This window comes from Furipterus horrens, unplaced genomic scaffold, assembly GCF_987537825.1.
Source record: "Furipterus horrens unplaced genomic scaffold, mFurHor1.1.pri manual_scaffold_1, whole genome shotgun sequence".
NCBI classification, from domain to species: Eukaryota; Metazoa; Chordata; class Mammalia; order Chiroptera; family Furipteridae; genus Furipterus; species Furipterus horrens.
The window spans coordinates 34,024,619-34,052,583 of record NW_028327171.1 but is presented as its reverse complement, the minus strand read 5'-3'; the positions used below and the strand labels follow the sequence as shown (position 1 = coordinate 34,052,583).

Genomic DNA, 27,965 nt, shown 5'->3' with positions numbered 1-27,965 from the left:
GGCTAACATCCAGCAGAAACTATTTATTAGGAAAGGTTGAAGCCTAATCTCTCACTGATTTGTGTTTTAAGAGTTTAAAGACTTTACTCCAAAGAAATACAATTGAAAAAAGTCGTTTTAGTATATTACATACAAACACACCATTCATTGTTGCACCACAGCTTTCACCTCCTGTGTGTGCATGTACACACACGACTCCAGCTTGTGTCCTGAAGCGTCCCCATGGTCATCCTTGACCCTGTCATTCCTACCCACCAAGCAGCTATTGGACTGCAATTCTCAGTGATCCATCACAGCAGTGCCTCATCTCTTGTCCTAGAACAAGTCAATCTGTACTTGTTTCAATAGTAAGACTTTTGGAATGAGTGGGAACTTTGCATTTTTTTCTAAGCAAACTCTCAATTTGGATTTTTCTGTCAACTTAGGTGCCCAGATGAAAATCTGTGTTACCTGCTCACAGCCCATTTGGTAGGAGTCTGTTTTGGTCCCACCTTTTGGTCCCATTTAGGCTCTTCTCTATCAGGTTCAGCTTCTCTTCATCTGTTTCGGAACTAAATGGAAAACATGTGATTTTCAGTGTCTACAAGACATGTATTCAAATCCCAATGCTACCACCACATACTAGTGCAACTTTGGTCAAGTTATACAGTCCCTCTGAGAAGCAGTTGCCTCATATGTAGACAAAGGTATCTCCCATGGGGAGCTGCTCTAAGGACTACAAATTGTACAGTTAAAGGACCCAGTGCTTGGCACATAGTAGGTGCTCCAGAGTTGTTATTTTCAGGAACAGATAAATGGAATTCTTGACCTAGTACCTAAGTATTTACCAGAGTATGTGACAGGTTGATGGTTAAATTAAGCAAATCAAAATGTCAATCTCCAGAATGAAAACAGGGAAAAAAAAGAGAAGAAAACCTCTTTTTTGGCAATTCTTTAATATTACTAGTCAAGATATTGCTTGTTGTCAAAAAGAATAATGCCTGGCCTTTCTTTGTCTTCTAGATTCAGGGCAATATCACTCCTCATGCCATTGTCATCTTGCCTAAAACAGATGGGATGGAAATGCTTGTGTGCTATGAGGATGAGGGGGTGTATGTAAACACCTACGGCCGGATAACCAAGGATGTGGTCCTCCAATGGGGAGAAATGCCCACGTCTGTGGGTAGGTTAACCATTCCTTATCTCCTTCAGCAGTTACACCCCCCAAATGAAACGAAAGTCAAGAAATGTGAAACAACCATTTGATTCCACCAAAAAAAAAAAAAAAAAAAAAACAGTCTGTGAATAACACTTGTAAGACTTGCTTTGTCTGTTTATCTCAAGTTGTTTGTCGTTTTTGTGGTTAAGATGTGAACAGATGCTGTGAGTTATTGCCCATCTAATGTTTTTAATGCAGTTTTGGAAATTCCTTTTGACAGCCTACATTCATTCCAATCAGATAATGGGCTGGGGCGAGAAAGCTATTGAGATCCGGTCAGTGGAAACAGGACATTTGGATGGAGTATTTATGCATAAGCGAGCTCAAAGGTTAAAGTTTCTATGTGAAAGAAATGATAAGGTAAATCCGTTTCAACATTTGCATTAGTGTTTGCATTTTAAGAGACCACCAGGTACCTGTGAAACCTTCATTTTCCTTTCTACTGATTTGAATCACATCTGTGTTAACAATCAATATTATCTTGAAATGGCATTATTTGGTTTGAATTATGTGAACCCTCAAAATGTACTGCTTACATGTCAAAAAAGACATAAAAATATCTAAGTTTCTTGTAAACTCTTAGTACTTTTGTGGCCTGCAGGCCCTATGGTAATTCAGCAGACACCCCAAATTCTCCTAAGCACTTAGTAGAGTTGGTCCATCATTAATCATCTCACAGCGGGTCAACTTTATGTTCCACTTTTAGACTTTTCACAAAGTCACTTTTGAGACCTAACCTATCACATTATGTTCCCCTTTAAATGTAAGACATTTGACCTGTAGAAATGTAAACTTTTAAACAATGTCACCCATTCCTTAAGGAATGCACAATCACAAACTCAACTAGTGCCATGTCCTGTGTCATCCCCGCCATGTTTCTTCCCAGTGTCATAGGGGGACTATTCCCAGTGGAAGTGGCGTTGTCCTCTGGAATGCTCAGCCCTTGGAAGTGTATTCTGCAGCATTGCTGCTTCTCCTGTGCCCTCCCTGTAGAATAATCCAAGCCTTTTAGTAGCTAAGCTGTACTATATTTATGAATCCATCCTCTGTAACCTTGGCCAACTTAGAAATGCTGTCCCCAAAACAGCTGACATAAACCCCAATAGGAAAGAATGTGGTGGGTTGAGCAGACGTTCATCCCTTGGCCCATCCAAACTGGTCTTAGTCCAGCCGTGGAGGTGTGGAGCTAGACTAGACTCGACCCTGGCCAACTACTCTGGCCTGGCATGGTCTGGTGTGCTCTGGGGGAACAGTAGCTACAGGTGGCAAGGATGGTTCCAGGACCTGACCAGAGTATCCTCTATTAAAACTCCAGCCCCAACCAGTGTCTGGAAATTATAAGACCAAGAGTGATCTGGGCATGGGCTCCCACACTCCTGATTTATTGAATTCCCATACCAACAAGCTGTACCAAGCAATGCCCACACCCTCAGGAGCAGGCTAGGACCACACCCATATCTGGGCCCCGAGGTTTAAAGTCCAGAGCGCACACAACCTGACGAGAACAGCAGCTCTTTTTCCCCTCATTGTGTTTCCATGGGTCCTCTGTGCTTACCCACTTTGATTCATTGACCCTAACAGTAGCTTTACTTATGTAGCATTAACTGAATGACAAGCATTTCCACAGAACTTCTTAAGAGGTTGTTGGGAGAGAAGCATTCTTCTGAAGAGGTTGTGGAAATGAAGTAGCAGAGACTTTATACTAGTGACAAAAGTAAATGCCTTGGACCAAGGTTTGGTGTTGGCTGAATAAAGGGCTAGGCCACAGCCCAGAATATTATTTTCCTAGGGCAGTGGTCCATTGACATTCAGCTCAGGCAAGCAGTAACCCAAATTTTGCTCACTTCTCTCAGTTGTTTGATAAAATGATTTAACAGACCCAGACCTAATGGACTGTGGTTCTGCTTACTAATGCCATTATCTCCTTTGGCCTAGGATATGCCTGCATCAGCAGAGAGGCCAAGCATTAATTCTTGAAATGCCAAAGTGAACAGGCATTGAACACCTTATCCTATCTGACCACAGCCACTTAATTTTTTTTAATTTAAAAAATTGAGAATTAAAGTCAGTTTGTCCAGAATTTCCCCCTTGACTTTGGGAATTTGAAAGGATTCTCTTTGGTTCCAAAGGCTGCCCTCTTGTCTTGACTGGAGAGGGAAGGGGAGCCTCTGTGGCTTTCCAAAAATGAACAAAGGATCCATTGTGTCCTAGACCAGAAATCCAGCATATTATCCTAGTACAAAACTCCCTTTTAAAATGTGAGCACCCAAAGGAAAGTTACAAATCAAGATTGACCCTGAAGGTCAATCCCACAATAAGTGATAATCACAATCATAGTAATAAAGGCAGAAGTGTTTCCAGAGGATGCAGGGTATTAAAAGGCACTTTATAAACACCACCTGTTGAGTCTTAAGAGCTGACGCATGGCAAGGATAGGACATGTGAGAGAAAATGGATGGACGGTTGAAGAGGGAAAGAAACCATGCAGTTGAACTAACTTCTTTTTAATTTCAAACAGGTATTTTTTGCATCCGTGCGATCTGGAGGAAGTAGCCAAGTGTTTTTCATGACCCTCAACAGAAATTCCATGATGAACTGGTAACAGAAGAGCACTTGGCACTTATCTTCATGGCGTTATTTTTAATTTAAAAGAACATAACTCATGTGGACTTATGCCAGTCTAGAGGCAGAATCAGAAGGCTTGGTTGAACATACCACTTTTCCCTTTTCCTCTCCCTCCACCCGTCCCAAAAACAGTCCATCTTTCAATGTTGCAGCCTGGTTGAGAAGGAGAGAAAAAGGTGGCAGGAATTTTCGGGAGATCCCCAAGAATGCTGCGTTGCCTGTGGACAAAGATGGACCATGTGCCCTTCGGAGTTAGGGATAGAAACAAATATTGTGTGGTCTTATGATTAAGCTGTGTTATGGTGGATTCTGAGTTTTGTTTTGTTGTTTACCTTTTTTCTTTACCCTTTACTTTGTAAGAATGGGGAGAGAATGCATACTGAGAAAATTAGTCCATTTTTAATTGTCTGTCTGCTAGCTTTAAATATATAATATGTTGTAAAATTCTCCAATTTCAAATGGTGAGAGACAGCACAATAAATGTACCTTATCTCCTTATACTGAAGGCCATAACTGCATAGTGAGGTAATTTTAGAACTCTTTTGCCTTCACCAACCCAAAAGGTTGCTTTTTGGTAGCAACTGGCTAATGAATTTTTAAGAGAAGAAAAATACTGTACTAGTTTTCCCCTCTTCTGGGAAATAGATTTTAAATGGCTAAACTACTAGCCTTAGACTAATAAAATCAACTGCCATTTTTGAGTCTGACAGGCCCTATTTTTATATGGCCCTGTACAGAACGGAGTGTGCTGAGTGGGACAGTCGTGTCATTGAGTTGAGTTGGCTCTAGTGATTGAGGGATCGCATAACACAATTTTCCCTCAGCTATTATGCACCAGGTCAGGGCAAAAATGGGATGTCAGATGATGTCAAACAGAAAGAGATTCTGAGAAACACGCCAAAAAAAATACATACACACACACACACACACACACACACACACATATTCTTTTTTAAATGTACAAGGCCTCCTGGCTAAGAGGTCATTCTGTTTGGGATTCATTAGGAATGAGATTTGGTTGAGTTCTATCTGGGGAGTGAAGGACATCCAGGCTCTGGTCATTCCCAGCTTTCTCCTGACAATGCCACTTTCTCAAGATGAAAACTGTGACTGCAAAAAATAATAATATTTCTGAGCTGCCCGTGTTCTCTTGGGTTGGTGAGAGAAGGGAGTAGACTGCTCTGCCTGCCTGAGACAGCAGGCATCATTGGTTTAGATTTTATAGACCTTGAAAGCAAGGCTTTGGCCAAAATTCTGAGATCCTAATCATTTTCCCTTCCTCCAAATTACCCAACATATGGTAAACAACATTTGTGCAAAGATATGTGTGTATTTAGTTCAGGTTGACTTGTGTCCTTATAAACTCTTACTCAGATGATTTGAACTTTTACGTGACTGCCTGGGATTTTTTTTCCAAAGCTACAAGCATGGCCACCTGTGGTATCAAGGTGTTGCAAACCGATATCTGTGTTGCGCTTCTTGTTTTAACCTACCTCGTTCCGTTTGTTTTGTTTCACTGTTCATCACAGCAGTGTTATCTCCAGGAGACATATAGAGAGCTCAACTGGCAATCTCAGGTGTATTTAATATTTTTTCAACAAAACAGTAGACCAAATTTTCTTGAAAATTTAAAAAGAAAATCCAACAACAGAAACTAATGTGGCTTGTTTCTGGAGAAAACAGCTACTGTAAACAGATTTTTTAAAAAATCTGTGATCCTGCTGATTTTGCCTAAACACACAAGCAGCTGATGTACTATTAATGAGAACGAAACATGCATTAGGAAAATGGAGTCATTTCAATCTGGTGGTTTGGACAAGGGAGGGAAGAGAAGGGGAATTATTCTGGTTTCTGAAGTAGATGAGCACGTCCCTCCTGTAAAGGTGGTTGTCATTTGCATTATTTTGAGCAGGTAACACACAGGGAAGGAATTGAGGATTATCTTCAGGCAATCACCAAGATGTCCTCATCATGGTCCCTTTAGCTCTCAAAAGCAATGAAATCCTCCCGTTCTCATTTTTACCGCTGTGATTCTGCTGCCAAATGTTACTGTCTTCACAAATTCCATGCAACAAATTCAGCAATAACTTTTTGGATTGAATTTAGCAACTACTATAATTGGATGCGGATGTGGACAAAATATATTGATTTGGGTCTCATCCCCAAATGTGATTGCCACCAGCTCTTTATATTGCTGCTGTGGTATTTTAAACCAGAAGCTTCTTTAAATTATGTTGCAAACTGATCTTTGTTTTTATGTTATGTTTTGTTTTTATTTCTAAGTGATAAGTTTGAAACACACAGCTTTAAATGATTTTTTTAATTGTGGGAATTTGGGGTACAGTTAAGAAATAAAAGGGAATCATTGTGTTTAAACATAAGGTAGTTTGTGAATGTATTTTTTAAAATCTAGATTCATTGAAACAAAAACCCATAAGAAAACAATATTAATGCAGTCTTGTTTACAGTATGTACAGTGACATAACATAGAACATGAGCTTTTCTGGTGCCAACAATAAAACACAGACGTTAAACATCAAGCCATGCCTTTTATATTTTTGTACAAGTATTTTACACTGAGTACAAGGCAAAACCAAATTTATACGTACCCCTCAACATACACACACATCTGTGTATTCCTTAAAAGACAGCTAAAGAATTCCTTTAAGCTTTTATCTTCAAAAATACATTTTCCTCCATCAGGACAGTCCCCATCCCTGACATACTGGTGCTTAGGTCATGCAGAATATTTCAGAATGCTGTTTTTGTCGCTTGTAACAAATGCCAACTTTTTGGTTTGCTTTAATTTTTTTTTTTTTTTTTTTTTTTTGGAAAGGGAGAGGGTTTTGCTTTTTAGCTTCTTAATAAAATTTTCTTTAGTTTTGAGACTAGTTCATTTCAGTTGTCAGCTTTAGTTCTTCCTGTAGGAGACTTTTGTCTCTAGAATTAGCTAAAAGTAAATTTCATTAGATCTTCAGTCCTTGCTGCTGTAAATAAATAATTGTGCATTAAAATCCACTGAGTCTGCCCAACCATTGTCTTGGACAGGTTACCATTGTTCCTGGATGCCAGGCAGGGACACTGTAGCATGGATTCCTGCATCCAATGAGTGGTAGGAATGGATGACTTGTGAGATCCCTTCAAATGGCAAAGTCCTCCCCATGCCAGTTACATTCAGACCATTGTCACTGCACACAATATAAATGAAGACAGCTTGCACTAAGTTCCACATTACTTTTCTTGAAGACTTCAAGAAGACCTAGTGCTATTTCAACAGTATAGATTCAAGTGCAGATGAAATCCCACTTGGACAGGGACTCCATTTTTCTGACATGTTGACATTGCTTTCTAAGATACACTCCTGACATACTTTTCATCAAGTACACGTTTTTTAAAAGCACTATAATTCCTGGTTGTCAAGATCTACTAACAGTCTTCTGTCTGTTCTTGTGACTCATTGATAATTGGTGTCTCTGGTCGCTCTTGTGCTTCAATTAGAAAGAGGTGTGAAATTCAAGCCAAAGCCATCTTGGTGTTCATTGCCAACAAGGAAGTGGCTGAAGTCTGACCTCACATTCATGAAGTTTAAAAAAACAGTTTTTCCTACTATTATGTGTACCAGTTCCGGTCACTGTATTCTTGAAGTGTAGAAGAGCTCTTTATGTTAATAGTGTGTGCTGTCTTCTAAAGTCTGCTTAAAACAGGTATCACTTGCATTTGTGCTGATTGCTTTAAGATACATAATGTGCTACATTATCTTTAAGAAAGAAAAGCAAATTTTTTTAACCTAAGGGAGGAAAATAGGAGAATATCACAACACACTGATTCTGAATCACCCTACTATCCTCTCAATATTCCCAAATTCTTCTTATACTGTGCTCTGACATTCTTAACAGTTTTTGTGACATTAGTTACCTTTTAGTTCATTCCTCAAAAATTTAAATCTAACCAAAGCAAACAAAGCATAACAAACAAACCCAAAACTGGCCTTCCCTGAGACTACATAGTTGTAACATAAAATTCAAAAGTCTAAATTTTATTTCAGTTACCTGCCAATATTTGCCATAAATGCCACTATATTTTGGCCTTGATTAGTAGAGTAGTATCAGGAACCCTGAAGTGTACTGTCTTTTTATGGCTCTCAAAATGGATATAAGCTGATCTCTTTTCAGAAGCCCCAGCAAAGGAAACCTCTTGAGAACTTGCAAGTTCAAAACTGACCATTTGTACATTTCTACCAAACATATCTAGTGTTGTTTTATTTCCATACTGTATCATTGTCCTGGGAATTTTTTCCACAGATGACTAAAATATTCAAAAATTTGCACAGCATTAAACAGTATGAGGCCACAACTCTCTGCTTTGAACTTTATCTACTAGGCCTGCCATTCCAGGAAGTGCCAGAATACACCAAAACTAAATTCCCATAAAGACATTTTTTTAAAAAACAAAAATCCTTGAATAGGTTTTCAGATTCTTTCTAAGAAATATTTTCTTTTAAAATGTACTTATTGATTTTTAGAGAAAGAAAAAGAATGAGAAACATTGATTTGATTCACTCATTTACGCATTTATTGGTTGAGTCCTATATGTGCCCTGACCAGGGATCGAACCCACAACCTTAGCATTTTGGGAAGATGCCTTAACCAACTGAGCTACCTGGCCAGGGCCTCAGATATTTTAATTTCAGAACAAAATCTTGGACTGTGTCTATGATGTCAAACATTTGTATGAATATTAGAAAATACAGTTAGAAATAGAAATGTTCTAGAGTTGCCAGGTTTTTGACTTTGTGTAGACATCATCAAGCTAACTCAACACTTTGCACAATAGGATTTGGTTTGGATGGTTTGTTTTTATCAGCACCAAGTTACATTGCACTATTGAAGCTGAGCAAATGCTGGTGGAACGGTGAGTCTTCCATTTCCGGCAGTGGATCACTCATTATTCATACATAGCAAATATCCAGCCGCATTTGCCCCTTCCTCTTACCTCCTCTCCTGGCAATGGTGTTAAGGAATAGCAATACTGAATTCTGGTTTATTTAAAAACTTCAGATATTACCCTGAGTTAGAATTTCAAATGTGAACTGACAGTGAGAAATCTACATCAGGAAAAAAGGATGACAGCTTGGATGAATTTTAAAATTAGATGTTGTGAAACTTTTAGTGCATGTTAGCTGCCTTATTTACAATGTTGACAGCTGTGGAGATGCCAAATTTATATTGGAAGGGGAAACTATCATTTTGCTATGCCTACAAGTGTTTACATGGTTTAAATCTCTAGTTTTCTAAAGTGTTTTCAATTGTCAAAAATGCGCTTAAACTGGGTAAGTCTCACCTGTGTCAGGATATAAAAGAAGAAAATATTCTTGCCATATTTTCTATTCGGAATTTTTTCATTACTTTCAAGTATCTTTTTTTCCCCTGCATACAACAAGCCTTCAGTTACCTACAGGTATTTTAAGCAGTAGTTAGAAATGATGTGGTAAGTTCTAAGCCACGGTTTCCCCATATAGTCACTTCCATGCCCTGGAATATGTTATTTTCTCTCTGTCAAAATGTGGATAATAAAACAATGTAGTAGGATGCCTGCTTGTCCTCATTGCCACTTACTAATTATCCAACCCTCCTCTGAACACCCGGTGCTTTGATGGTCTTGCCATCAGGCTGTACAGTCTCTAGTTACCTTTCGACACTCCCCCTCGTTGCCTAAGCATTCTAGCTCTCAGCTCACTGTCGCTGTCTCCAGCACCATCCTTTCTTAATTCTTGGTGATTTCAATATCGACTGGGACAATACTATCAATACCCTGGCTTCTCAGTTTCCTGATCTTACCCGGTGAAACTTATTAATTACTACACCGCCTCCTTAATTCCTATTCGTCAATTCTTCCCATTTGCTCTCATTAGGTTCCTATCCAACCTCAACAAATAAAGGCCATTTCCCCCAACATCTTTCTCTCTCTTCCCTGCCTCACCAATGTCTCCTGTTCCATTAGAGGATTTCACTACATGGTGCTATCTCTGGTCTTCTAAACACTCATCTTAACTGTCCCCCACCCTTTCTAACCACTCTTTCTATCTTCTCCCATTCACAGAAAAACTCAGAGGGAATTTCAGACACTTGCTGCCTTCACCTCCCTCCTTTGGTCTCAGGCTTTCATCCTCACCATAGTAGCACTTGCTAAAGACACCAGTGATCCGCATGATGTCAAGCGCAGTGGCCAGGCCTCTGACTTCGTGCTGGTTGAATTATCTGCAGTCTTTGACACAGTTAATCCTTTTTTCCTTATGGAAATACTTTCTCGGCTTTGGGACGTCCCTCTCATTCTCTCATGTCTCAGGCCACTTCTCACTTTTCTTTGCCGAGTTCCTAGAGTGCCCAGGACTGGACATCCCCTCTCTGAGTGATCATTTTCCAGTCTTGGGGCTTTAAAAAATGTGGGTATATCGATAATACGCACATTGTTATCTCCAGCCCTAATCACTTTCCTTATGCCAGATTTATGTGTCTAACTTCCTACTTGACATCTTCATTTCAATGTGTAATTGGCATTTCAAACTCGACATGTTCAAAACTAAACTAATTTGCACCCCGCCCACCAGTCTATTCCCATGACAGTCTTCCGTGTGTCCATAAATGGCAACTCGGTTTTTCCAGACCGAAATGTCTTGCAATTACCCTTCGTTTTTCTTCCACATACCACATATAATCCACCAAAAGAAAAAAGAAACCAATCCTGTATTCCTTAGTTTCAGAATATATCCACAATCCAATGTGAGTCCACCCCACATCTCTACTGAGATGACACTTAAAACATACCAGCTTATGCCACTTTTCTGCTCGAGTCCTCAATGCCTCCCCATCTCAGAATGTCAGTGTCCTTACAATGGTCTATGAGGCCCTAATAAATCTGACCTAGTTTCCGCTGCATCCTTACCTGCTACTGCCACTTCTCTGACCTCATCCGCTGTTCCCCTGGGTCACCTTGCCCCAGCCACACTGTCCTCCGTGCTGTGCCCAGAATACCATCAGCATGCTCCTGTCTCAGGGTCTTTGCTCTGGCTCATCCCTCTGTCTAGAAATCTCTTCCCTCAGGTATCTGCATGACTTGCTCCTCCCTTCCCTTAAATCTCTACAAAATATTTCTTTACTATCAGAGATGTATATGAAATAATCTCCAACACCCCATCCCCACTCATTCTCTGCTTTAGTGCCTTTCGTAGCACTTATCAGCATCTACTTCGTTCACTGCTTATCACCTGTACTTATACGAATGCCTGGCAAATCAGTAATTCAGTAAGAATTTATTGATGAATGAATGAATAAAGAAGTTTGAGACTTTTTAGAAAAGAACTAGATGGTGATTTCCATTTCAATATCAAAACAGAACGCTGTGTCCAAAGTCCGTATCATAGAAGCATAGGTTTGCTTCCTTGTACAACACAGAAAATGCTAGGGATTTTGTTTCCTAGAAGATGTGGATGGGAAACACCTGCCTGTGATCCTGACTCTTACCTTCTTGCTCCGTGAATCATAAAGGCCAAGTAATAAAGTTAGAGGAAAGACTGTCGTGAGAAAGCAGTATTTCAAAACTCTCACATTTATACAGATAATCATCTATTTTAAGCTACTGGTGTTGCAATAAGTATAGTTATTAGAAGTATGAAAAGGATTCTGAATTTTTTTTTTCTGGCCTAAATGCTTAGAAATGACCTTTTTTTCCTAAAACAAGAAATTAACAGTATCCTCCTGCCAAATAAAGCTTCAAGAAAACCTAGTCACATCTGGGTCTTATCATTCCACCAAGTGACAATAGTTCTGAGGCTTCCCTGGCAGCCTCTAACTTCTGTATATATTCAGCTCCACTGAATGTTATTGCATGAAGTTTTGTTGTAGGAAATTGACACATGCCTTCTGATAAATTTGTTGTTTCACTTAGTCTTGTGAAGGGCACACCATGTAGTTTCAATATGTTCAATCATGTATTTTCCTGCTCACTAAATAAAAACATTTTAAAAAATAAAGGAAGAAGATAATGAAATGATGTATAATATGAAGCAATATAATAGTGAAATAATTTTGTTTCTCTATTATTTTCTGTGTGTTTCCACAAATCTTTTGAGATGAAGGATAATGTGTAATTCATGCTAAATAGCCAGATTTGAGGTCTTAATCATTTCCAGCCATTTGGGGATTCCATGGTGCTTAGCTGAAGAGTCCTGAAATCCTTTATGAAAGACACAGGGTATGTGTTCCAGTGAAAGAGACGCTAAGAAATGTGCAAGGAGCCACAGTCATTGTGAACGATCTAAGTAGCACAAGCTCCAGTGGTTAAGACACAATAGATTATGTCAAAATGAGTTCTCAATAATTTAAGTGAAAAAATATTTTAATGTTGATTTTCTTTAAAATTGAATATCACCAATTTGAATACATGTTTTTTTTATTTACAAGCAACTGAGTCTATATTCTGTGATAATAACAACTTAATAAAGGGTCACCTTCCCCCCAAAATAGTCATCTTGGTTCTAAAAGTTCAAAGTTAATTTACCAGATGATGTTGTGTAGACATGGATCAGCAGCATCATGGTCTGACCAAATTTTCCAGCCCTACACCTAATGCTCCGTAATCTCTGATTATCTTGTATGACTAAACTCACTAGAAAATCGAGGAATTAAGAGCTAGCAGGCATCACTACAGCAAAAAGAAAAAGTATAGGCTTCCCACTTGACCTGATGCCTTCTCCCATTTCATCATCCTTCCTCATTAGGACAATGCTTCGTAACTGAGACCCATCAAACAGGGCCGAAGTTATCACAAGTTCAAGGCAAACTGATCAAAAAGGACAACATAGTGAGTTTTCCATAAAGCTCACTTAAACACGGTCTTATTTGGAGATGGCATGCTACCACTAGTAGTAAGATGTGTACTTGAGAGCTGATGTTAGTAATATATAGCCTATTCAATGTTTCAGTTTTTTGTTTTCTTTTTGTTCCATCCATTGTTCTACGTTGGCATAATTTAAAGTTGGCAGCCTTTTTTGTCAGTCCTCACGAGATTTTAGGGGAAACTTTGGTTTTGGTTTTAAATTTTTTCCTGCTTAGTGAAACCTCCAAAATGTGGTAATAAACATTCTAGAGTATTTATAAAAGTCCAGATCTGTTTTTAGTATAAAAAATATACTGCTTATCTTAAAAATCGATGGGATAAATATAGAAAGAAAGAAAAGAATAGCCAGTATCAGGCACTGCTGGGAGCAAAGCAGATGCCCCACATGGTGTCCATGAGTTAGACTTACGTTGCTGGCTTTATCAGGGTAAGTGGTAGTTAACTCGGGTGGAATCCAAGCAACTCCTACAGGCCGCAGTGCCATCACAGGGCAGACGTACCCTGAGGTGGAGACATCACAAAACACAGGAGTCATCGGCTAACTGCATCCCAGCCACTCTCAGCCCGTGGTTCCCAATCTTTTCAAATATGATGAACTCTCTTCATAACCACCCAAGAAACTGAAAAGCAGCAAAAAGTTCAGGAACACTTCTTAATGAAACGGCATTTTACAAGCCACATCATTTGAAGAAAGTATTTATGCCTGTGAGTCACTTATTTATTCTACAAACAATGCTTAGTATGCACAAGGGTTGCTGGACCCCTTGTAACTCCACACCCCCAGCCCTGCGGAAGTCCCTGGTCTATAATTTGGAAAAAGTAACTGTAAACATTTTCTCTAAGAACCCTGATTTGTGTTGTATTTTACAGCGATGTTTAATGTGGATATGTTAATGGTTATTGGGTTAGCTCATTTTAATAAGTATATCTGCATCACCTTCAGGCATCAGAGAACTCAAAAACATATGATCGTAGTATTTTTATTTTTTGCCTGTTTACATACCATCTTACTTTTTTAAATATTTGAGGTAGTTATGATCTGACATTTGACAAGCCACTAAAGCAAACCCAGGACACACCATCTGCGTGAAGAAAAGCAAAGTAGCCATTTATCAGCTGCCTGTTGCATAGCAGGCTCCACCCTGGATGCTGAGGCAGAAACAGCTCATTAAGAAATGATTCTTGCCCTGAAGGACCTGCTGTCTCCTTTTGCTTCAGGGGAGATGAGAAAGGCCTGGGAGGAATACAAACATGCACAGATAGGTAAAGGGGCTGCTGCCTGGAGGAAGGGTTATGGAGGGCTTCCAGGAGGAGGTGGCCATTATTAGTTATGTGTCAGAAAAAACAGAGGGAGACATTCGAGCAAGATGGAAAGGCACAGAGGACTGAAGAGCATGCAGGCACAGAATACCTCACCAGGACTAGAGAAAGTGCTGGTGGGGCAGGGAAAACAATCTCCTGACTATAGGAATGCAAAGCACACATTCTTTACCCTATGCCCATCCTCTGCCATTGGGCCCAGGGGTTTCAAATCCTGATTCAGCCAGCTCTCTGGCCCCCTGGGCAGTGTTGGCTGAGTGAATAACACCATCAGTTAGGAATGCCAGTGATTCCTACCGGGTGGTGAATGGATCACTTCCCACATGTAGTTCTGGGCAGTCTTTTAGTTGCTGTGTGCAGGACCAAGATCCCAAATTTCATCACTGAATCCCAGCTTTGAAGCATGAAGCTGTCTTATGTCCCTACTAGCCCAAACTCTCCTGATCATAAGAATCCCCTGCATGCTTGTTACTAAAGCAGACTTCAGAAACGTCTGGCCCTGCTGGAAGCAAGAATCTATTTTTGCTATGTGTGATCCTGAACACTGCCCTGGCTGGTTTGGCTCAGTGGATTGAGCGTCGGCCTGCGAGCTAAGTGTTGCTGGTTTGATCTTCCAGTCAGGGCACATCAGAGAAGGAAAACTCTGATTCCAAAAAACCTCCGCTGCCTTTCGGCATACCTCTTCAGGGGAAAGGCTAAGGGAGTAAACCCCGACAGAAAATCCGGAGCCGGAGTCCCTAAGGAGGTTTGACGTTGTAGTCAACACTGGCAACTCCTGCGGCGCACCTGAAGCCAAGCTGTATTGACTCGGTCTTTCCCTTGGATCCTTCAGCTGCGAAGAGAGGGGGGGTCTGCTGCATGGGCAACAGCAGACCCTCCATATCACCCTGCCCAGGCTCTGTAGCTTCAGCTCCACTGGAGAGGACACTCCAGCGTCATCGCAAGATGTCGATTCAACACGGGAGGAGACAGATACCGTGTCACTCCCGAGTCGGACTGCACAGCCATTCTCGGCGGTGCAGATAGACTCTTAAGAAGCTACACCATCGTCTCTCAAGACGGACGGCTGCCGACGACGATCCTGAACAACCCCCAATCGCACATTTCGAGAAACACTACACTTCTGGAGCTTTTCCTTCTGCCCTTTTGAACAATTCTTCATGTTTCCAGAGTGTCTAGATACCAACCGGGTAGCCAAACAACCACCCCTTTTTCATGCTGCATAGGCATCTTGGTACCATCTTTTGAAGAGAGTGTTGCCTAGTGGCTGCTCTGACCAGCCAGCTGGGACGGGCTGTCTGGGCCACTGAACTCACTCCTCATCTGTGGTGAGACCTCCCAGGCTGTCTATCGCTGGGGCACACTCGTCCTACCAACCCAGAGCTTCATTGCCCACAGGGGCCTGGGCTTCCTACTTGGAGCTTTGACATTGCAGTATGTGACCTCAGCTCAGAAACACCTACCAAGTCTTGTAAAGGGGTCATTTTCTTCTTGTTTTCTTGAAATTAGTTTAATAACACCTTTTATTTTTTAAATATGCCCTTTTAAAGGTACATTTTTTTGCTATTATTTTCTCTTTGCTTATGTTGCTTTGAACTAAGGTTTATTTTTCTATTTCAAAATTTTTAAACTCCATATTATTTTTACCATATTTTTTATTGTCTCAGATTTAGATTGAGATAAATTATTTTAATACTTAATTTTTATACTAAACTCCTAATTTCTTTTGACTTAGCTATTTGCTTTTAGTTCTTTCTTTTGTTTTTTGCCTTTCCCTTTTATTTGCAGCTGTCTTGACTTCAACTTCTTTGTGACTTTAAGTTCTTCTTACTTTGCTTTTCTCCTTTGAATGTTTTTATGCTTAGATTTCTGCATTTACTTTTATATTTCATTTGTTTTTAACTCTTTTCCTCTTTTTATTTATAGTTTATCTGCCTTAAACGGCACTAATTGTTTTCTCTTAATTTCTTGGTCCCTTGGTTTGTTTTCTTGGTTTGTCTATTTCTAATGACTTTAATTATGCATTCTAATTATTTTTCCACAGATTTCAAGTTTTTTCTCCTTGTTTTTAGTTTTAATTTGAGTTCATTCTGTGTAATCCCTTCATTTTGTAAGTGGGGATGCTGAGATGCAAGGAGTTAGAAATAACTTGCTTCAGATCTTAAGTGGGCAGTGGTGGGCCCTAAATCAGAAGCCGGCTCTCTTTGATACTAGACTTGTGCGCTTTCTGCCAACCACTCCAATAGTAATGGCGGTGCAAAGAGCACTGTTCTTGCAAACAAAGAACCCTTGAGTAGCCTCTCATTAAAGAGCATTTAGTTCCTGAGACATTACTTAAGACTATGATTCAATGTCAATGATCTCCCTAGAAGAAGGTTGTTCCTTGGCCTTTATCTTTAACATAATGTGAAAATAATGAAAGGAAGGTTAACTGAGAAGTGGAACTTTGTTCCTAAAATACATGGAAGAACAGACTCTGAAGTCAGAACACAATGTGTGAGTTGGGTGACCCTAGGCAAACAATTGACTCCAAACATCTTTTTCTTACTTCTACAATGGGGATGAGACCATTCCTGTCCCACTCCTAGTTGTGATCGGATGGAAAAGTTCTCTGTAAACTTTGTGCATAGCTGCCCTTATAATACCCATAATGTTCAAGAGAAAGTTTAGAAGAATAACTACACAAAAAGAATACCATTGTTATTTTTTAAATGTGTATATCTAAAGAAAGAAATTTCTTCTGTGCTACTCTTGTTACAGAACCCCTGGGCTGCTCCAATTGAAAACAAACCCACGGGCTCTTTAGTTAGGGGCCCGATTGCCCACCGCCAAAATTATAACTCTCAATACCAGAGTTTAGTGAAAAGAAAAAGAATTGTTTATTTAACAGTTATACAGATTTAGTTATTTACGGATTTGTTAAGTCTTATGTTCTTTAAAAGACCCATAAACACATATTCTTGCCTCCCCCCTACCAAACCAGTTTTTAAAAAGTTAGAGAAACCCTTTCCCTACTTTCCAAACACAGTTCAGCTTTACCAGTAGCTGCCAATCATTCAATCCTGATTGGGGAGACCTTGTCTGTGTTATGGGGTCCACCAGCTTTTAATCCAGAACCTCGTGGATTCTCAGCCTCCTTGGAAACTGCATAGTTAGTCCTTTTGTAATCCACATTGTCAGTCTGTTCTTTTGAAAGCAGCAAGGTATGTCCCTTCCTTAAAACTGCATCGTCAGTCCCAGTCAAATCCGCACAGTCAGCCTGGCTAAAATGTCTGCCGCTTATTTTTAAATCCCTGACTACATCCTCTGATGCAGTGGGTGCGGTAACCAGTTCTGAACATTCACAGAACCTCACGCAGGATCTGTGTGCTTTCTCCATACCATCCCCTGGTCCCAGTCCCTTCCCATCTACCTGAGGCTTTGGATGCATTAAAGCCATTTTGCATAAAAAAAGACGCCACCAGCCTCAGGCATGTGGAGGCATTCTAAAAGCTGCTTCCTTTTCCCCAGCCCCAACCGCAAACTCTGGGTTTTTTTTTGTAACACCCCTGTTTCTGTAACACTCTCAATACCTAAAATCATATTTTACCTTTTTCCTTCTTTTTGAAAAAACCAAATTACTCTTTATTGACTTTCTGTTGTTTGATATATATTTCCATCTGGTGCTCTTCTGTTTATATCCCTGTGCTATATGCCTGCATCATTCCTTTAGCTCCGATGGTGAAAAAAAAATAAATGAGTATAATACTGCCTCAATGAAAGATACTGTAGTTTATTAGAATGTCTGTCTTTAAACTCAAATTTAACCTTACCAATCCAGCAGTGGCTTCTGTGGAAACCCATAGTTCCTTCCTGATCTATTTCTTGGTTCCACATTCCCACTAACATTTCAGCTACAATCTTCATGGAAGTTAGCAACGACAATCAGACAAATCAGTACCTTAAGCATCTGGTATTAGAGACGCTTTTGTATTTTATTACCCAATAAATTTTGCAAACAGCAATCTTTCAGTGCCTTGGCATCTGAGCTAGGCATCTTCAAGGCAAAGCTGGCTCTGTAGCAGCAAATTAATGGATTAAAATGCTAAATGAGTTCTCACTGGCGAGAAATCTGTAAGGACAATGGATGAGTCAAACTGGGTGCTATGTAATGAGAACAAAAGGATCATGGATGTTCTAGCATTGGGGCATCCTCCTGACCTGGGCTACCACCACCAGAAATGAACTGGATTAGAATTGGTCACTCAAGACATACCTATGGGACCACTCAGACCCTCTCTTTGCCCTTTAGTGTGAAGACATCAGCAAGAAACCTATCCTTATTCTTGCTGTGATCTTACATGTCTTGAAAACACAAAAATTGCATATTTACAAGGAACTTAGAGATTCACCCCTCAGAGACCGCAGCCCCAAGTCCTTGAGTGACTCAAGGTGGCCTGGAGAGCTGCAGTGGCAGTGGCGCAAGGCTGTCTCCAGCCGTCTAGGACAGCACTCTGTCCTCTTTACCAAGGCACTTCCCTGACCCTCTTCATCCTGCTCTCCTCAGTGGTAAAACAAAGGCAATGACTTTGGGGTGTGGCAACAGAGCCAACTCCTAGGGCTTGTCTGGAATCTTGCATTTGGATCAGGGCAAAAAGCATTGCACCTGTGTTCTGCTGTAGCAATAAAAGCAATTTCCGCTTTCCAGTCAGCCTAGACCACCTGAGGAGAATTTGAAAAGAGAAGAAAAAGGAGTGAGGGGAAGTGAGAGGAAATGCAGGGGTGCGGCCTGGGGCAAGCTCTGCCTCAGAGCAGAGACCATGGCTGCCACAAAGGAGGGCTCCATCTGCGGCTGCCTTTGCGGCTGCCTTGAACATCCGCAGAGACCCATAGGATTGCTCCTAGGACTATGGAAACTGCATTACTTACTGCGCAGAGGCACTGAAGCACTGACCTTTAATTTTTGAAATGCTCATTTGAATCACTGAAGAAAAATAAAAACTCCTTCCTCTCCCTACCAACAACCACAAAGTGCTTCATCAAACCCAATTTCACTGCTCAGAGTGGAGGTACTTCAAGTTGTTAGGGAGAGAGGAATTCTATTTGCGCTTCCTCCTCCCAGTCTCATCTGAAGAGATGTCAGAAGCCCGCATTGGGTGTTTGTAAGCATTGGGAAGTTTTAAGGAGAATGAGGCTAATACATTGAAACTGGATGTGACTCTTAGAGGTCTACAGGACAAAGGCACTTACGTCAACAACATGCCCACCACCAAGTTGCACCATCTGCTTGTGACAGTACATTCCTGGAACCCTGCATCTGGTAAACAGCTGTCACGAGAATCATTTCTCCCTGACACTGCTCCTTTTATTGGTGACCTATTAGTCAACAATACCAAGCAACGTTGTTTGTTAAGCGTCAATGATGACCTTACGCTCTTTGCTCCCACTTTTTATATCAACCTCATAAGCCTCCCTTAACACACACAAATTAGCAGCAAAAGCTATTGAGGGCAATGATAGAAACTGCACAAATACTGTCAGAAAATGATTAACTCACAGACATTAAAGAGACACAAACTCAACAGAAAGATACCCTGCAGAGCATTGTGGCCATTTAGGCACACTTGATTGAAAAATGGTTAGGAACAGAGAATTTTAATAGGCTTAATTTAAACTGAGATGACTCAAGAATTGCAAACAAAAAATTTCTGCTCACAGCAGCACCATTCAATTTAGACTGAATTGCCTGATGATTAATTAATTCGGGACAGTGCTCACTGAAAAATTGCCATAGATGTGCATCTGTCAAATGAATTTGCCACAGATTGTCAAAGCTCCGTCACATGAATGGCACAGATCCAGGGGACTGCCCACTCAGTAGTTGGCCCCTTGCTCTTTTAATGAGAGCCGCCCTCATTGCCAAATATCACAAGCTCCAGGCTAAAATAGGCAGAGCTCACCTAGTTAGTCAACCCAAGGGGGTCACAGAACCAACCCCATATTAACTTTTGAAAAGGATGCTAAATTGAAAACAAAGAAGTATGAAAACAGCACAAAAATGAAAACAGTTGACATCTACTGAGCAGTGTTTACTATATACTGGGCTTTGTTCTAAGCGCTGTATTCATATTATCTTCGTTAATCCCCACAATAGTCCCCTGAGCCAGATACAATCTCTATCTTACATGTGAAAAGACAGAGATTATCTACTTAGATTTACAGGTGAAGTCCAGAGGGGTTAAACGAGACTTGCCCATGGTCAAATAACCAAACCCTTACAGAGGGAGGGCCCAAACAACATCCCTTTACCCTGGTCCAGTGCTCCAAACCCTTGTGAGTGGGTGGCATGAACTCTTTTTACAAGGTGCCTTGGGTTCTCAAGAGACGTAAACTTATTCCTTTCCAAAGCCATGGCCAGTAAACTAAGGGGATCAGCTAGGTGTCATTGGCCTGGCAGAAGTGGTGACATAGAGGGCCTACTCATGCTCTCTCTTAAATAAGCAGAGGCCAGGGGTGCTAGGAAAGTGCATTGGACACTGGAGCCTGGACTGAGGAACTGGGCATCACCTGTCTACATGCTTACATGCCGTACCAAGGAGGACAAACTAAGACAAGAGGCAGCTTCTTGAGGAGTAATTAAATTAAAATTTCATCTGAACATGACAAAGAGGACAAATCTGGGGAGGAACCAAAGTGACAGAAACTAGGAAAACAAATTAGAATAGAGGTTCAAAGGGGATGGTGGGTTGGAACGACATCTACCAAACTAACAACACAGACACCTCTGGGGAAGTGTCTTGGTCAAAGGTGGTGGTAGAGGGTCATTTTAGCTTTATCTGTATTCTATTAAATTTCTCAATGACAATGGTCTCATGTGTTCATGTTTAATTAGATATTAAAATGAAGTAAATATTTTTGAAAGAGGAAAAGATAAATGAAAGGCAGGGACAATGCCTAGACTTGTACAAGTTACAGAGAGCTTTCGATCTGGTACTTGTAACTCTGAATGTGAGTCATTTTAAGGTTATTAAGGTCACTGCATCAGTCCAAGAAGTCTTGACAGTTATAGCCCCAGTGACCAAGGCTAATTCCTCTGTCCTGAACCTGTTGTCCATGCCTGCCTTTAAGATGGTGTCAAGAGGTCCCACAGGCCTCTAGGTACATCTGGGTTAGTCAGTTAGTCACCTTAGTCTAAATCTCTCCAGGTGGCCATCAAGCCAGCCAGAAGAATCCACTAATTATTACTTATCCACTTTTATAAATCCATTGAATTGACTCAATTATAGGCAAGTTTAATGGAAGGGAGAAAAAAAAGAAATAGGGGAAATAGACCAATTTAATAGCTGCCAGACAGAATAAACACCAACAACCTGCCCCATGTTCTTCCTCCATAGTCCCACCCCGCACAGGGCACTCTTCTTTAGGTCCTAATGTCCTTCCCTAGCCATGGATGTAGCTCGAGATAGACACCAGGACTGCACTTGGATCACAACTTGACCTTTCTGGATGCCTGCAAAGGCTCATTTCCAGGGGAAGTCCAAGAGGTCAGTTCGGGTCCTATAGCATCATCCAAACTGGAGCAACATGCCAGCCCCAGCATATCTTCTCCAGACTGGACTCTACTCTCTTCAGTTCCCTCCTTTTTCCCTCTTCCACCCATCGCCCCACCCCATGCCCATTTACACTACTGTCTGTCAGAGAAGTATCTACTCTTTACGAAACCCTCTCCCTTGAGTCTATTACATCAAAGCTCAAGCTTTAGCGCTCATTGGCTTACTTAAACCCAAGAACCTTGAGTTCAAGCGATCAGGTTGTCATGTGGCCAAGAGAAGAAAATGTTCCAAGAGAGAGGGGAGTGTTCCAATGGACAGAGAATTGTCCATTAGCCTTGAGGAGATGTAGTTTGTTGGGAAACTCATAAAGAGCTGTTTCAGAGGTGTGGTGAGGGACAAAAGCCCACTTAAAATAGATTGAGGAGAAAAGGGTGGTGAATAGTAAAGATAGTGTAGACAATTTTTCAGAAGAGTTTTACCATAAAGGGAAACAGAGAATGCAGCAACATCTAGAAATTAAGGAAAACTTTTGCCCTCACCCTTCGACTCCTGCACAGATGGGCAAGGTTATTAATGCATTTTACACCATGAAGTGAATAATTCAGTAGAAATGGGGAAATTGATGATTTCTCTTGATTCCCAAGAGAGAAAGTGAATAATGCAGAAATGGAGCCTTGGAGAAGGTACAAGGGGCTATAACAGAAGTACAGACCTTGGCTTTGGAAAAAAACAGGGACATAGTGTTCCACCATACCTGGGAGGACCAAGTAAACAGGTGTCAATTGCTGAAATTGGTGGTGTGGGAGACGAAGATGTGCGTGGTGAGATCTAACTTGGAAAGACAGATTCACATGCACCTATAATAGCAATGATAATCACTATCATTATTGACCAACCAGTATTTACCATGTCTCCTTTTTATACAATATTCTCTAAAGGTTATGACTAACCCAAGAAGTAAGCATCATCATGCCAGTTTTACAAAAGTGGGTACTGAGGTTCAAAGTTACATAAGCAGTAAGTGATATATTTGAGGTAGGGGGAAGGGAAACCTAGATTTCTGTTTAATTATGATGAAATTGAGATGTATTGCACACTTACATGAAGATGTGAGTAAGCAATTGATATCCAATTGCCTGGTGCTTGAAGAGAGAGAGTTTTGAGCCTATATTTATCTACCACCTTAGTTCATTTTCTTCCCTCTACATCTCACTGCTCCATATGATGAGCCAAGATACAGAGATGAAAAACAATAGTTGCTCAACTCTTGTATGAATGAGATAAGGAAAAACAAAAAGAGTAGGGAGACCTGAAATTGCTGGTAGAAATGTAAAATGGAAGCTTCTTAAAAGCTAGACATGTACCTACCACATAACCTAGCAGTTGCACTCCTGGATGTTTATTCCAGAGAAAAGAAGACTTATGTTCACACAAAAAGGCTTTTTTCCCCACACACACAAATATGCATTGCAGTGTTATTTAGAATGGCTTGAGTCTGGAAACAACCCAGATGTCTTCCAAAGGAAAATGGTTAAACAAACTGTGGTACATTCATACCAAAAAATACTACTCAGCAATAATACCCAACAAACTATTGATACATGAAACACCTTGGATGTGTCTTGAGGGAAATAATACTGAGCAAAAAAGAGCCAATCTAGCCAATCTCAAAGGTTGCAATCTCAAAGGTTTAATGTGTCAACTTGGCAGGGCCATGGTACCCAGACATTTGGTCAAACATTATTCTGGATGTTTCTGTGAGGGGGCATTTAGATGAGATTTACATTTAAGTGGGTGGACTGTGAGTAATGTAGATTGCCTTCCAGAATGTGGATGGGTCTCTGCCTGATAGAACAAAACACTGACCTCCCCCAGCAAGAGGAAGTTCTCCAGCTGGTGCCTTTGGACTTGAACTGCAACTCCTTCCTGAGTCTCCAGTTTGTAGGGTGCCTCCATCATATTTTGGCCTCTCCAAGTGCTCCACAACAGGCAATTCCATACAATAAATCAACTTCTACATACATACATACATACGTCTGACACCTTCTGCTGTGTGACCAGGCTGGGAACGTGGACATATGCATTTGCTCTTGTCTGCATCCCCGTGGGAGCAGTGAGAGGTCACTTCCAGTATCAGCACTCACCAGCTTCACTCAGTCAGAGATGGAAAATGAGCCCAACGTCCCTCTCGGGCACGTGGAACCCCTGTTCATCCCCCCATGCCCTGGGTGCCCCTCTACAGCTAATGAATGCCTGAACTTATTGCAGGAACTGAGACCTTCCAGGAAGGCATGTCTGTGGGGACCCCTGTGACCCTAGAGAGAGTCATCTATCTCAGGAATACCACAGGGACCTTTGGCAGGGACCAGGACTCAGTCCAATCTAGAAGTCGAAGTGCCTACAGGATTATTGCAGCTGCTGTGGTGCTCAGTGCAGGTCTGTTTGCCGCCACGCTGCTTGTGCTGTCCCAGCTCTGTGCTGACGGGCTCCCATACTCACTGAAGCAGCTGTCAAAGAGGAAGACCTCGCTGCTCTGAGGATGCACTCTTGCCATCATGTCGCTGGGGCCCTGAGTGTGGCAGCTATGGGGACACGCATTTGGTTGCTGGCACACCCTGGCTGGTTTGGCTCAGTGGATTGAGCATCGGCCTGCGAGCTAAGTGTCGCTGGTTCGATCTTCCAGTCAGGGCACATCAGAGAAGGAAAACTCTGACTCCAAAAAACCTCCGCTGCCTTTCGGCATACCTCTTCAGGGGAAAGGCTAAGGGAGTAAACCCCAACAGAAAATCCGGAGCCGGAGTACCTAAGGCGGTTTGACGTTGTAGTCAACACCGGCAACTCCTGCGGCGCACCTGAAGCCAAGCTGTATTGACTCCGTCTTTCCCTTGGACCCTTCAGCTGCGAACAGAGGGGGGGGGTCTGCTGCATGGGCAACAGCAGACCCTCCATATCACCCTGCCCAGGCTCTGTAGCTTCAGCTTCACTGGAGAGGACACTCCAGCGTCATCGCAAGATGTCGATTCAACACGGGAGGAGACAGATACCGTGTCACTCCCGAGTCGGACTGCACAGCCATTCTCGGCGGTGCAGATAGACTCTTAAGAAGCTACACCATCGTCTCTCGAGACAGACGGGCATGGGCAGCGGCGGACCCTCCGTGTCACCCTGCCCAGGCTCTGTAGCTTCAGCTTCACTGGAGAGGACACTCCAGCGTCATCACAAGATGTCGATTTGACGCGGGGGGAGACGGATGCTGTGTCACTCCCGAGTTGGACTGCACAGCCATTCTCGGCGGTGCAGATAGACTCTTGGGAAGCTACACCATCGTCTCTCGAGACGGACGGCTGCCAACGACACCAGTCCTCAGACATGTGTTGATTCTGTTGATTCTGTTTCTCTAGGGAATCCTGACTCGTATACATACTATATAATTCCATTTCTGTAATATTCTTGAAATAACAAAATTAATGAACTGGAGAACCGATTTGTGGTTGCCACAGTTTAGGTGTCAGTAAGTCTAGGAGGCTATAAAAAGACAATATGGGGTTGTGATGATGAGAATGTTCTATATCTTAATTGTATTGATGTCAATACCCTGCTGTGATATTGTTTTACAGTCTAACAAGTTGTTACATTGAAGGAAACTGGGTAAAGAATACATGAGATCAACTTCTGGTCAAGATGAGGCCTAAACAGATACACTGCATCTCCTTCCCCAACTAAGAAGGAATACAACTACTTCAAAACTAGAGACAACCAGAAGTTCCAGAAAACCGAGCTACATGGAAGTCCAACAAATAAAGATATTAAGAATAAATACTCATCCAGACAGATAGGAGGAGTGTAGCCAGGGTGGAGAGGACGCAGTGTGGTAGTGGCAGCAGTGGTGGCCGTGGCAGGCCTGCAGAAAGTGCAATCACACATTTTAAAAAGTCAGGAGGGACACCTGGGTAGCGCTCCTAGCACCAGACCAGACTATGCAGCTCATGGTCCCAGTGCTGGGGAAAATAAAGCCTCATCGCTTCTGACTGTGCAAACCAGTGAGGGTTGGGATGGAGGAAGAAACTTATGGTCTCTCAGCAGAGTCCGCTTGTTTAAAGGGCCCCCACAGTCCTAGAACATCTGCAGACCCACCCATTCTGGGAATGATGGCCAGGACAATAAGTAGAGAGGCACCAACCCCATATGGAAGAGGGAGAAGTGCCTGGAACAGGGACAAGTGCTGAGCAAGTGGCATTGTTCCCTCTCAGACCCTTCCCACACACAGCATCACAATGTGGTAAAATGGGTCACCCATTCTGAGGTATCGCTAAGGTTCCGCCCCTTACAACATAACAGGAACAACGGCTCTACTTAAGACACAGAGGGAAACAAACACAGAAAGCTGTCAAGATGAGGAGACAGAGAAGTATGGTCCAAAAGGGAGAACGGATCAAAGTTCCAGTGGGAGAACTAAGCGACAAGGAGATAGCCAACCTACCAGACACAGAGCTCCAAACACTGGTTATAAAGATGCTCATGGACTTGACAGATATGCTTAAGTACAGCAAGTACATAAGGGAAGATGTGAAGGCTATGCTAAATAAAATAAAGGAAAATCCACACATAACCAATGGTGAAGGGAAGGAAGCTGGGGTTCAAATCAATGATTTGGAACATAAGGAAGAAATAAACAGTCAACCAGTACAGAATGAGGAAATAAGAATTGAAAAAAATGAGGAGAGGCTTAGGAACCTCTGGGACAACTTTAAACGTGCCAACATCCAAACCATAAGGGTGCCAGAAGGAGAAGAGGACAAGCAAGAAATTGAAAACTTATATGAGAAAATAATAAAGGAAAACCTCCAAAATTTGGTAAAGGAAATAGACATACAAGTCCAGGAAGCACAGAGAGTCCCAAACAAGCTAGACCCAAAAAGGACCACACCAAGACACATCATAATTAAAATTCCAAAGGTTCAAGATAAAGAGAGAATCTTAAAAGCAGCGAGAGAAGCACAAAAAGTTACCTACAAAGGGGTGCCTATAAGATTATCAGCTGATTCCTCAAAAGAAACTTTTCAGGAAAGAAGGGGCTGGCAAGAAGTATTCAAGGTGATGAAAAGCAAGGACCTACAACCAAGATTACTCTATCCAGTAAAGCTATCATTTAGAATGGAAGGGCAGATAAAATGCTTCCCAGACAAGGCAAAGCTGAAGGAGTTCATCATCACCAAGCTATTATATGAAATGTCAAAGGAACTTAATTAAGAAAAAGAAGATCAAAATTATGAACATTAAAATGGCAACAAAGTCACAACTATCAACAACTGAATCTAAAAAAGAAAAACAAAATCCAACTAAGCAAACCAGAATAGGAACAGAATCATAGGTATGGGTTATCAGCTGTGAGAGGAAAGGGGGAGAAATGGGGAAATGGTGCAAGAATTAAGAAGCATAATTGGTTGGTACAAAATAGACAAGGGGAAAGTTAAGAATAACATAGGAAAGGGTGAACCCAAAGAACTTATACGCATGACCCATGGACATGAACTAAGGGGGGTAAGATTGCTGGAGAGAAGGAGGGTACTGGGTAGAGGGGTGTAAAAGGGAAAAAATTGGGACTACTGTAACAACATAATCAATAAAATACACTTAAAAAAGAATACATGGGATCTCTCAGTATTATTTCTTACAACTACATGTGAACCTACAATTATCTCAAAAAGTTTAATTTTTTAAAAAATGGAATAAAACATATGTTTTTGATTATTATTTTATTGTGGTCCTCCCTGAGACCTGTGAGAGGAACTTGGATTATCACTCAGATGAATCAACAATCTTGCACCTGTAATATTAACTAGGACCACAGTCATCTCAGTTTAATAAGCCAGAAAACTACCCACAGTCATGAATTCTTCATTTTCCTCCTATCTGAAATGCAATTATGAAAAAGTCCTGTCTGCTCTACCACCAAAATATATCTTGAATTTGTTTGTTCTCTTTCCCTTCCATCACCATTATTTCTGGTGGGCAATAGCAAGTGTGAACTGTTGCAAGAACCTTGAAACTATTTCTCCGCTTTCACAGATGCTCCCATCCAATCCACCACTCACTCAACAGCATGAGTAATCTTAAAACATTTTGGATCATATCATTCCTATGTTTAATTCCCTCCAGTGACCTCCCATTGCCCTTCAGATGAATGCAAGCTCCTCCCCATAGCCTACAAGTCCCTACATGACTGTGGCTGCTGTGTCCCCAGTGACATCCCTTCCCACTTCCTCTCGCTCTCCTGCTTTATTCAAACTTCTCTTATTCTTCAACTTAAGATCTTTCCTCCCTCAAGCTTTGCACACACTTCCCCCCTCTATTCTTCTGGTATCAGTTAAAAAGACAGTTCTTCAGAGAATATT

General features: G+C 41.4%; 1 protein-coding gene across 7 annotated transcripts in view; it reads left to right on the top strand.

Annotated features, from left to right (window-relative positions):
* Positions 1 to 6,363, top strand: part of TNIK (TRAF2 and NCK interacting kinase) — a 342,270-nt gene extending 335,907 nt beyond the window's left edge. For all 7 annotated transcript variants that reach the window (XM_090273875.1, XM_090273868.1, XM_090273843.1 and 4 more), the window contains 3 exons: positions 1,003 to 1,162; positions 1,419 to 1,558; positions 3,717 to 6,363. In XM_090273875.1, the coding sequence (XP_090130001.1) occupies positions 1,003 to 1,162; positions 1,419 to 1,558; positions 3,717 to 3,800 (384 nt within the window). In that variant the 3' untranslated portion in view covers positions 3,801 to 6,363. The remainder of the gene's footprint in view (positions 1 to 1,002; positions 1,163 to 1,418; positions 1,559 to 3,716) is intronic.
* Positions 6,364 to 27,965: the final 21,602 nt, after the last annotated feature.